This window comes from Salvia miltiorrhiza, chromosome 2 (assembly GCF_028751815.1).
Source record: "Salvia miltiorrhiza cultivar Shanhuang (shh) chromosome 2, IMPLAD_Smil_shh, whole genome shotgun sequence".
In the NCBI taxonomy this organism is placed as follows: domain Eukaryota; kingdom Viridiplantae; phylum Streptophyta; class Magnoliopsida; order Lamiales; family Lamiaceae; genus Salvia; species Salvia miltiorrhiza.
Window position 1 is genome coordinate 15,071,563 of NC_080388.1, and position 11,283 is coordinate 15,082,845.

General features: G+C 36.7%; 2 protein-coding genes and 1 long non-coding RNA gene across 3 annotated transcripts; 1 reads left to right on the plus strand and 2 right to left on the minus strand.

The window, feature by feature from the left end:
* Nucleotides 1-357: 357 nt before the first annotated feature.
* LOC131011327 (uncharacterized) lies at nucleotides 358-3,524 on the plus strand. Its single transcript, XR_009096863.1, has 3 exons — nucleotides 358-818; nucleotides 2,674-2,740; nucleotides 3,343-3,524. It is a non-coding gene; the product is annotated as an uncharacterized LOC131011327 (long non-coding RNA).
* A 798-nt stretch (nucleotides 3,525-4,322) lies between these two features.
* Nucleotides 4,323-6,523, minus strand: LOC131008039 (uncharacterized). Its single transcript, XM_057934942.1, has 5 exons — nucleotides 5,867-6,523; nucleotides 5,194-5,785; nucleotides 4,934-5,073; nucleotides 4,601-4,798; nucleotides 4,323-4,526 (listed from the first exon to the last, which is right to left on the minus strand). The coding sequence occupies exons 1-5, from the start codon at nucleotides 6,521-6,523 to the stop codon at nucleotides 4,323-4,325; spliced, it is 1,791 nt and encodes a 596-aa protein (XP_057790925.1).
* A 2,540-nt stretch (nucleotides 6,524-9,063) lies between these two features.
* On the minus strand, nucleotides 9,064-9,816 carry LOC131008040 (uncharacterized). The gene has a single exon (XM_057934943.1). The coding sequence runs from the start codon at nucleotides 9,814-9,816 to the stop codon at nucleotides 9,064-9,066; it is 753 nt and encodes a 250-aa protein (XP_057790926.1).
* Nucleotides 9,817-11,283: the final 1,467 nt, after the last annotated feature.

The window sequence follows — 11,283 nt, forward strand, 5'->3', positions numbered from 1 at the left end:
TAGGGTTTAGATCCCTTGTTTGATTTACTTAGTAAAGAGATGAGGAGTTATATGAAGTTTTCTTGTTATTTTTTTAAGATGTTGAGATGTTCTTTCGATGATGTGAGAATGATGTGAGATTTTATATCCGTATTTGAGTTTGAGTATTTGAATAATTCGAGATAATTATTTGAATGAGAATGATGAACTCGGAAGTGAGATCTGAGTCCGTTAAGACGTTTTTCAAAATTTTGACTTTTTGACGATGAATAGTAAAATACTACTATTTCGTCTTTTTGTCGACTTTCAAAATCTTATGTGCACGTCGTCGAGAAATATTCTTAGTTTTTCGATACGAGTCCAATAATGAAAGTTTTTATTTTTGGACGACAAGTGAATAGTAAATCAGGATTTCTCGATAAACGAAATGAGCTCGTTTATCAGAATTTCGAGAACGAGCTTGCGTTTTCTTTATTTATATAGAATTACGAGTGCAATGAAAGTGAGTAGAGGTTGAGAGGGCGAGTAACGAAGAGTATGGGTAGTTAGTCGTTAAAACGAGACGAAACGAGATATTTAACGACTAACGGGTTAATATCCTAAATATCTAAACCTACCCTACCCCAAACCACCCCCCAACCAACCAAACCCACCCACTCACATTTATTACACGGCTATATCAGCCAACTCACACAACAACAAACACATTCACACACACAACACCTAAAACACACACACACTTCACGCCATTTTCATTTTAGCTTGAGCTCAAGCTTTTGACTTCCGATTTGAGCACCGAGACGAGCGCCGATCATCTTTTCGATCACGTATCTAAGTAGGTAAGATCTCTACCTACGTTTTGATGGTTTTCTTTTCGATTTTCGTCGACGTCGAAAAACGTCGATTCTCGACTTTATTTTGAAACGACGTCGGATCGTCGTGAAATTTTAGTATGTTGTTCTTGGGTAGATGTTGAGCATGTTTAATGAAGGGAGTAAGAACGGAACGGACCGTAGCTATGAAACCCATGAGGGCAGCCCCGTTTTTCACATATTAGCTTGTCTTTCGATTTTTGTTTGATCGTTTTGACTTGATATTTGTGCTTAGGGGTATGCTAGAATCGATATATATTAAATTCGTATTTTTCCAAGCACGAAAATTGTATAAGTTTTTAGAGTATGATTATTTAAATTCGTGAAGTTTGGGACGTTGCATAATGAATATTATTGCGTATATGTGTTCTACGATATCACATGAGCATGCTAATTGATTTACAATTTATGGATGATAATTGTTGAACGAAATTAAAACTGGAATTCTGTCAAAATTTTACAGCAGTTTCAAGCTTATGTTTCGATGAGTTTTCATTGCTTGATGGCTCTGAAATTTTAGTATATTTATCTATGATATGTGTATTTCGTTGCTGCAAAATTTCATGTCTTTTGGATGATGTTTGGTATTTTAAAGATATTTTGAAAAAAATCCTTGACAGAATCTGTTAACTGTTGGTAGACTTCACAAAAACGTTTATATCTATTAATCCATGAAGGATTTTGCATCACCGTTTTTTTTAAACGAAACTAGACTTCAATACTTTTCTAAAAACATAAGATTTCGATTTTTATGACCTCTGAAACAGAGCAGTTTATTATTTCAAAAATGCCCTGTTCTGCTGTCATATTTTTCCAACAGTAAAAGTGTATGAGTTTCATTGTTTATTTGGCAGATCATATGAACGTTTTCTCTTGTGAAATTTTAACCAAATCTTCAAGGATACCTTTAGTTTTGGCTGATTAAATTTGATGGAATTTTATTAAGGTTTGCCTTGGTTTCTAATGGCCTAAACAAAATTGGCAGAAACTGTCAATCTTTGACAGCCTGCACTAAAAGAGCAATATCTCCAAAAACCTTTAACCTTTTTGGTTAACTACCATTTTTAGAGTGAACTACACTTCATGAAGTTTTTGAGATCAATTGGTATGAGAGTTTATGATGATTGAGTTGGTTGTTATGAATTTTTAAAGATGACACAAAAACAGCAAAACTTTCTAGAAAACAACTTGATTATATTTGTTTTGATGGATGATACGATATGACTAAATGGTGTGAGTTGTGAGAGTTATGATTAACGCACATAAATGTTGGTATCTGACACTCGAACAATTGGTGTCGAGTATAAATGATAGTTTACTGATAAAGAGTTTTGATGATTTTGAATTGTTTGGTTTGCGTTGAAAAGATGTCAAGATGTTAAGTTTTGAGTCGAGAGACGAATTCACGTAGTGAGATTCACGCGTTGAAATCTCGTGGCTGACATTATATATGAATAGGTCATGCCGAAATTTTTAGTGAAATTAGAATTTGAGCATAGTCAATTCTTGTTGACCCGTGACTCAAATACATGCCTAATGGAAAGTTTAACTTTCTAATCGGTTAATTAGACGAGATGAGAGCGAATAGATCTGCTAAGAAAGTGGACTTTTCGATGTGTTAAATATTTCTTTTAATTGAAGCGCTGCTAATTATAACATAAGGATGTTATAATTAATGAGTAATGACGAGAGATAATAATTGTTATATTGATTAACAATCAAGAGAGATGAACATTAGAGATACTAATGTTTCATAAAAGAGATTAGATTATTAATCGAGGTTTCTTTTATAACTTCTCACCAATTCTTCATAACGATGAAGGTCCTTTTGGGAAGTAACGACTTGAGGGAGAGAGTGACGTTACTCATTGATACAGAGACACAACGAGGTGGGCATTACTTTTACTATACGTATATAGAGATCCCCTGCGTGTCGTAGGCCTCTTATACGAATGAATGCATGAGATGATCTAACTGTTAATTTCAGTTTCATATATATCAAATGAGTTTAAATGTTACGTTCAAGCAAGTTATTTCATGACAAAATCTTTGAGTTAAAGTTATTTCAACTATTGTCTTGCCATAAAATGTTTCAATTTTAGTATGATATCTATCTGCTTTGGCTTTGCCAATGATGCAATCGAATTCGGGTCTTGAGCAGTTGATAGCTATCCTGCCAGGGCTAGTGTACACCAGTGACCGTGAGTCATCTAGCGGGTTGGCCGGTCAAGTGACCGTGAGAGGTGGCCACCTCTCCGGCACACAGTTTCAGATATGATAGATTACAAAAGAACTTAGTCTGATTAGACGAACTTTAAGAATCACAAATGAACTTAGTAAGCTTGGGCATTTTTAGCGAAAAACTCCCTTGCTGTACTGATTATGATGGCATGACAATTTACAATTTTGAAGCATGTATTTTTATACATAGGCATACGTGCCCACTGAGTGCTTTTGTACTCAGCCCTGCATATGTTTTCTAAATGTGCAGGTTGAGCTGATGTGATGATGGTGCTGCAATGAGCGGAGTCTCCAGGGTTGTTAATAAATAGTTAACCTGTCTAGAATATGTCTTCATACATATGTCTAGCTACTTTCCGCTGCAAGATGTTGTTGATGTTATAGTATGTTATGTCATACTTTGAGTCTCAAGAGAATGGTTGCATATGATGTATAACTCGATTAATGATATTAATTAACTTTTATGCAGTCTTTCATAGACTATTTTCAATTGAGTATTAATGAATAAAAATGACGAGTTTTATTAAGATGAGTAAGTTTTACGGCTATAAATGACGCCCCTTTTCTTCCCCTTCTTCTTTAACCCCATCCCTAGTCGTGGATCACTCGGCCTAACTATCCCTAGTTAGGGCGGGCTGTGACAAAGAGCTATGGAATATCATCCAAAAACTGAAGGAATAAAATAAGAAAGGAAGAAAGAAGATTAGACTAGCATGTGTTTTTGCAATTTTATCTTGGTTCATCTTCCTGTATTTCTTTTGTTTTTAGTGTTAGATGGTGTTCTTGTAGATATTTTGAATGCAATAAAAGGATTTGTTTTTATCAACATTGAATTGCAAAAAAAGATTGTAAAATGAAGTGCAAAACAAGATTGTAAACTGAAATGCGAAACTAATATATTCCTTCTAATTCATAAACAAAATAAAATGACAACAAAACCTTATATTCCTTCTTCAAAAACAAATAAAATCAAATGACAATCAAATGAATTCCTAAATATCACAAAAAATACCATTTCAAGTTCAAAATAAAGCCATAACAAGCCATATATAAGAAATCCATTTCAAGTTCAGAATACTGTTTCACAAAAATAAAATAAAAATAAAGCAAGACTCTCTTGCTTCATGAAAACAACTTCTAGCCTTGCGTAGTTGTGGATGTAGTTTGTGAGGATTGATATGCTTTCATCAATTAGTTGATGTGTGGTCACTGATCTTTCTCCCTTCCATTTTAATCCCAGAGCTTTGAATGGCAATTGAGTTGGCATTCTAACTTCAGTGCCTTCTCCATTGAATTGAATTGAATTTGGTGCCTTGTTCTTGTACTCTTCCTTATTTCTCTTTTATTTGGAATAGGGAATCTAACATTGGGATCAACTTCATGTGAAATCACTTCTTGAGGGGGCACTATAATCCTTTCAGAGTTCATACCAGACTTCACAACAAGAGAATGATTACATGATTTTAACCAAATTCTAAAAGACATTCAATATTGGCTGGAAAACTTACATTAATGGTGGTTTGTCCAGTGGTAGTGTTTACATGAACACCAATTCCATTAAGACCTTTTGAAGGCCTTTTACTCTGCCTTCTTCCTTGAGATGATTGTTCAGTGGTTAGGGATGCTTGTGTAGCATTGATAGTTTCTTGTGAAGCTTCTCTAGTTACATGGCTTCCATCTCCAGTTGCTTGTGTTGCAGTAGGCTCCTAACAATAACAAGAGTTAGATGGTAACAAATTGAAATATTGAACAATGCAAACAAGTTTAAATACCTCAGAGTTTTTTTTTTTGGAGTGAGTCTTTTTGTGGCCTACACCCTTACAACGGGTGTATCTTTGTACTTGGCCTTTCCTTGAGAGATGATTCGAAGAAGAAGGCTCATTTAATGCCCTAATTCTTTTCTTTCTAGGCCTACCAGCCTGTGCCTCAACTGGAGGTGGTTGGATTGGTTTTAGCTTCTCTGTTTTGTAGAATTTTCTGCCTGGGACAGGTTGAATGGGGTGTCCATAAAACTTTAGGTATGTGGACTTATGCTACCAATGAGCTATGAAGGACATGGGGTCTAGCTTTGAATGGTCCATTGCAGCTATTGCTTGACTACATGTAATCCCTGTCAGCTCCCGAATCCTACAAGTGCAAAGCTTTTTATCTATGTAAACCGTGTGCTTATCCTCCCCATCACCAATCTCAAACCCTTCAGCACCATTCCATAAGACCTTGCACCCAATGGAAGCTAATTTAGCTTCCTGGAATAACTTCATACAAGCGGGAGACCACTCCCCAATCCAAGCAGCACACAATCTCATTCTATCTATAATCCTAGCCATCACAATAGTCCTAACATCTTCAAGCATGCTTATAATCGGCTTATGTCTAGCATCTAACAAAGTAGCATTAAAACTTTCACTAATATTGTTATCTACCATATAAGTGCAAGACCTGGAACTCTGGTAGGCTCTGCACCATGTTTGAACAGGGTACTTCATCAAGTCTTCAGCCACATCTTTCTTGATATCACCAAGCTTGGTCAGATTTTGCTTAAATTCTTCCTTAAATGTGCTCCACGCGCATATCCAGAAGTGCTTCTTGAGCTCAGTCCCTCTCCACTTTTTTGACCAATTTGCATAGATGTGTCTAGCACACCATCTATGCTCTGCATTAGATAGAGTGGTTTGCACTGCGTCTGTTATGCCCTGTCAAAACAAGCATGAGTAATAGGTCAGTTTTTGTAAGAGATATGAATTAAAATAAGTTATAGATGCTTATGTTTTTACCTTTTGCATGTCAGAGACAATGGTTATAGTAGATCCATTCTCAAGGTTCAACTCCTGTCTCAGCCAACAAAGAAACCAATTCCAATTGTTCTTATTCTCCTTACTAACAATTGCCCAAGCTATAGGCACTACACCATCATTTCCATCTCTCATAACTGCAGTGAGTAGTATCCCTTGGCAAACACCTTTCAAATGGCAGCCATCTAAACTTATAATCGGCCTGCAACCCTCTATCCAATTCCTCCTACAAGCTTCAAACATCACAAATATTCTTTTAAAGACTCTAATGCCATTTTCTCTTCCTTCTTCACTCAGCTGCACCTCACACAATGTTCCTGGATTACTAGTCTTCACAACTTGAATGTAGGCAGGTAGGTCAGCAAACTCCTGCTTGAAACTGCCCTTCAATTCTGTAATCACAATGTGTTTTGCCCTTATGCATTTGTAGTGACTGACCTTCAATTTCAAATGCTTCCTCACCTCATTTTGCATATCCTTTGTTGTGAATTTGGGATTCTTGTAGATGTTGTCCTTGAAGTAATTGGCAAGATATGACTGTCTTAAACTTGGAATTTCTCTTTGTCTGAAATAGTAGTGCTCCATGAATAAAGTCTTGATGGTTAGTCCACCATTATCCCCATCCTTAGAAACTAACATCTTGAATGGGCAATTCTCATCATTCAAGCAAATTACTCTAAGTCTTGCTGTCTCATTGTAAACACAAATTTTATTGTATTCAATTTAATGAAATACAAAAATGTGTACAAATCCAAAATATGTGGATTGAAATGAATTTGTTGCGGGTTGCGATTCTCTACTTTAATCCTCTGATTCTCCTCTTCAAACTTCTTCAAATCCTTAGAGGGAAATATAATTTCGTGATCTTCTTGAACTTGAACGTTGACTTGAATTTGATTTGATAACGTCAATCCAGAGGGCTTCCACCTTATTTCTGAATCAAACATTAACTTGGATGAATTTGATGAAGAACTCGTTGACTTCCTTGTAGAACGCCTTGAACCTTGAGCTTTAGACTTTATAACGTTGATGCAGAGGGCCTACGCCTTATTTCTGGATCGAGCGTTGAATTTGACTTGAGCTTTGGGTTGCTTCCACGAAGAACGCCTTGGTTGTTGGAGATGACTTCGTTGTAGTGAATTACTCCTTCAATGCTTGAGCTCTCTAATGATTTTTTTTAGCACTGATATGGGGACCCCTATTTATAGTTGTAGGAAGAGTTAGGCTTTGGGCCAAAGCCCACATGATTATGGGCTTAGGGCTGATGTGGCACGATCCTATTGGCTTTTGAAGATTGATACATATCAATATTAGATTTGACTTGCTGCCAAAGAAATTGATCTCTATATTTGAAATATGGTAATATCTTGAGTGGATTTTGAAAATAGCCACTTTTATATAGTAAAAATAAATTTTACCCACTAATATAAAAACTTAAAAAAATACCCACATTTACCATTTTACCCTTACATATAAAATTTTACAAATACCCACTGTTCACAGGTTGTGAATTCAACTCGAATTCACAACTAAATTCAAGTATTGGTTGTGAATAACAAGTGTTGGTTGTGAATTCGCGTGAATGCACAACCAACATTATTTCGAGTTGTGAATTCACAACCGATAAAACTTGAATTCACAACCAACATTATTTCAAATTGTGAATTCACAACCAATGAAACTTGAATTCACAACCAACACTATTTCAATTGTGAATTCACAACCAACGCTGATAATTCAGTTGTGAATTCAAGAACATTTGTACAAAATTGCGCGATTTTCATCAATTTCTTCGTTACTTTTATGTTTTTTCGATTACATTCAATTGAATTAGGAAGAAATTTATCCAATCTGCAGAAATTCATTCCAATCATTCTCATCGGCAATCATTCTCATCGGCTTCATCAAAATTCAAACTTGATCCCTAAATTCAAATGAAAAATTATCACAAAATTAAAGCTTCAAAGACCAGATGAATCAGACGGTGGCGGCTTCTCCTGCTTCAGCCCGCACTCCAAACCCTACGACGACCTCTGCCGCGCGCTCGCCGCCGTCGTGGCCTCCGTCAAATACCGCCCGGCGTCGGGGCACAGATACCCCTGCCAATATGACGACGAATTCGACGCCTTGAAGTTCACATCCGCCGCCCAGCGCAGATCTGCGGCGGTGCTTCCTAGTACGAAAGAGGAGTGAGAGAGAAGAGAAAGAGAGAGGAGAGAGAGAAATCGGAGCCGCCTGAGATCCGACGGCGGATGCGCCGCTGCCGGGGTTGGTAGCTCTGCTTCTGGCCTCGTCGTGGGCGACGGAGTTGGCGGTGGCCGTGGGAGCGTACGGCGGCGCCGCTTGGAAAAGAGAAATCCAGAGAAAGAGAAGAAGAGAGAGAAAAAAAAATGAGAGAGCGTGCAGAGAGAGAGAAGAGAGAGAGAAAAAAATGAGAGAATGAGAGGAGGCTAGGGTTTGCCATTTATATAGAAGGGTAATTTAGTCATTTAACACAAAAAGTGGGTATTTTTTTATGTTTTTATTTGAGTGGGTAAAATTTATTTTTACTATATAAAAGTGGCTACTCTTATATATTAACACTAATATCTTTATAAATAATATATCATATTTAATCTTGGATTTCATAAGATTCCAAAATAAATAAAGATATAAAATTAATAAAATATTTTTATTTTTGTTAAAATTCGTGCTCCTACAAATGCCCCCTCGAGACTTGTTCATGGACGACTTGTTGTGAAAATGAACGAGTCTCGACAATTTTGAATTTATTAGATAGTTTATACTCGTATCAAGGAGTCTTTCACTTGAATTTGAATTTGTAAACATTTTATACTCGTGTCAAGGATTCTTTCGCTTGAATTTGAATTTGCAGACATTTTATACTCGTGTCAAGGAGTCTTTCGCTTGAATTTGATTTTTTAGACATTTTATACTCGTGTCAAGGAGTCTTTCGCTTGAATTTGAATTTTTAGACATTTTATACTCGTGTCAAGGAGTCTTTCACTTGAATTTGAATTTGTAGACATTTTATACTCGTGTCAAGGAGTATTCAACTTGAATGATTATTTTAGATAGTTTTTGTTCATGTCTAGGAGCTTCTTGATAGTTTAGGCTCTTATCAAGGAGCATAATTGATAGTTTAGGTTCTTATCAAGGAGCATTTGACTTTATGAATTTCAACTTGAAGATTGGTTTGTGGTCACATTTGAAGTTTCTTCGTCATCTTCACTTGGGATTTCTTCATCATCTTCACTTGGGATTTCTTCAAGAGATTTGCCCCCATGACTTGCTTCTTCGTCTTCTTGAAAGTCGTCTGCCATTTGCATGTGTAGATCATCAACTTTATTTGCGATCATGCTTAACTCCATGTCATGAGCTCTAGTAGTCAACTCTTCAAACGTATTTGGTCGAATTCCTTTTAAGATGTATTGAAGGCTCCAATGCATGCCTTGAATGCACATCTCGATTGCTGAAGCTTCAGATAGTCGATCTTTACAATTTAAGCTCAAGTCCCTCCATCGGTTGATGTAGTCGATGACTGACTCTTCTTTCCATTGTTTTGCGTTTGTAAGCTCAACTATGCTCACTGTTCTTCGAGTGCTGTAGAAGCGATTGAGGAACTCCTTTTGCATTTGCCCCCAACTATCGATGGAATTTGGTTCCAAGTTGACATACCAATCAAATGCATTGTCTTTCAAGGAACGAACAAATTGCTTCACCAAGTAATCTCCATATGTTCCCGCATCATTGCATGTCTCCATAAAGTGAGCCACATGTTGCTTTGGATTGCCTTTGCCATCAAATTGTTGAAACTTTGGAGGCTGGTAGCCTATTGGCATCTTCAATGAGTCAATCCTTGTAGTATATGGCTTGCTATAAGTCCATGCTGATTTCGAGGTCCCTTCGAACTTGTCTTTGACCGTTCCCATGATAAAGTCTTTGAGTTGATGGATGTGAATGAAGCCATCGGCAGAGACTTCGATGTTCTTAGGAGGCGTCTTTTCTTCATGGTGCTTCTCGAATGACTCTGAATCATCGCTTTTTTCATCTTTTTTGTCATTCACTCGACTTCCTTCTCATTTCTCCAAGATGATCTTTGAGATCTTGGCGTCTTGCTCCAATATACGCTTGTTCATGCTTTCAAGAAGCTTAGCTATGCTAGCAACTTGTTCCTCCAGAGTAGAAGCGTTTGTCACCATGACAGGAGCTTCAAGATAGTAGCTCGTGGTTGAATGCTCTTCCATTGCTAAAGCAGACTTGAAAATCTCCTCCAATTGCATAGCTTTGCCTCGAGTGATAACACCAATGTTCTGCAAAGTGATGTTTAGGGCAGCACTTGAAGCTTTGTTCTCCATTTGAATTTGCTTGAGTTGTTGTTGGTGAAGAGGAGAGATGAGAGGTAGAGATGTCCCACTGGGCGTGCCAAAATTTGTAAACACAAATTTTATTGTATTCAATTTAATGAAATACAAAAATGTGTACAAATCCAAAATATGTGGATTGAAATGAATTTGTTGCGGGTTGCGATTCTCTACTTTAATCCTCTGATTCTCCTCTTCAAACTTCTTCAAATCCTTGGAGGGAAATATAATTTCGTGATCTTCTTGAACTTGAACGTTGACTTAAATTTGATTTGATAACGTCAATCCAGAGGGCTTCCACCTTATTTCTGAATCAAACGTTGACTTGGATGAATTTGATGAAGAACTCGTTGACTTCCTTGTAGAACGCCTTGAACCTTGAGATTAGACTTTATAACGTTGATGCAGAGGGCCTACGCCTTCTTTCTGGATCGAGCGTTGAATTTTACTTGAGCATTGGGTTGCTTCCACGAAGAACGCCTTGATTGTTGGAGATGACTTCGTTGTAGTGAATTACTTCTTCAATGCTTGAGCTCTCTAATGATTTTTTTTAGCACTGATATGGGGACCCCTATTTATAGTTGTAGGAAGAGTCAGGCTTTGGGCCAAAGCCCACATGATTATGGGCTTAGGGCTGATGTGGCACGATCCTATTGGCTTTTGAAGATTGATACATATCAATATTAGATTTGACTTGCTACCAAAGAAATTGATCTCTATCTTTGAAATATGGTAATATCTTTATAAATAATATATATATTTAATCTTGGATTTCATAAGATTCCAAAATAAATAAAGATATAAAATTAATAAAATATTTTTATTTTTGTTAAAATTCGTGCTCCTACACTCATTCTTCACAAACTTCAATTTATAGCCATACTTCACACCATAGTTGTTTAATGCTTCTCTTGCCTCAATCACATTTGCAAATGACTGACCTAGATTGAAAGTTCTCTCACCATTACCTTCATTTCTTACAATCTCTTCAATTTGCTCGACTGATTCATCATCATCATCTTCTACATAAGCATC

Coding starts and splice junctions, on each gene's coding strand:
- LOC131008039 (XM_057934942.1), bottom strand. CDS start 6,523: ATGTTAGTTTCTAAGGATGGGGATAATGGTGGACTAACCATCAAGACT. Junction 5,074..5,193: donor GGAGCTGACAGGGATTACAT/GTAGTCAAGCAA, acceptor AACCTGTCCCAG/GCAGAAAATTCTACAAAACA. Junction 4,799..4,933: donor ATCTCTCAAGGAAAGGCCAA/GTACAAAGATAC, acceptor TGTTATTGTTAG/GAGCCTACTGCAACACAAGC.
- LOC131008040 (XM_057934943.1), bottom strand. CDS start 9,816: ATGGGAACGGTCAAAGACAAGTTCGAAGGGACCTCGAAATCAGCATGG.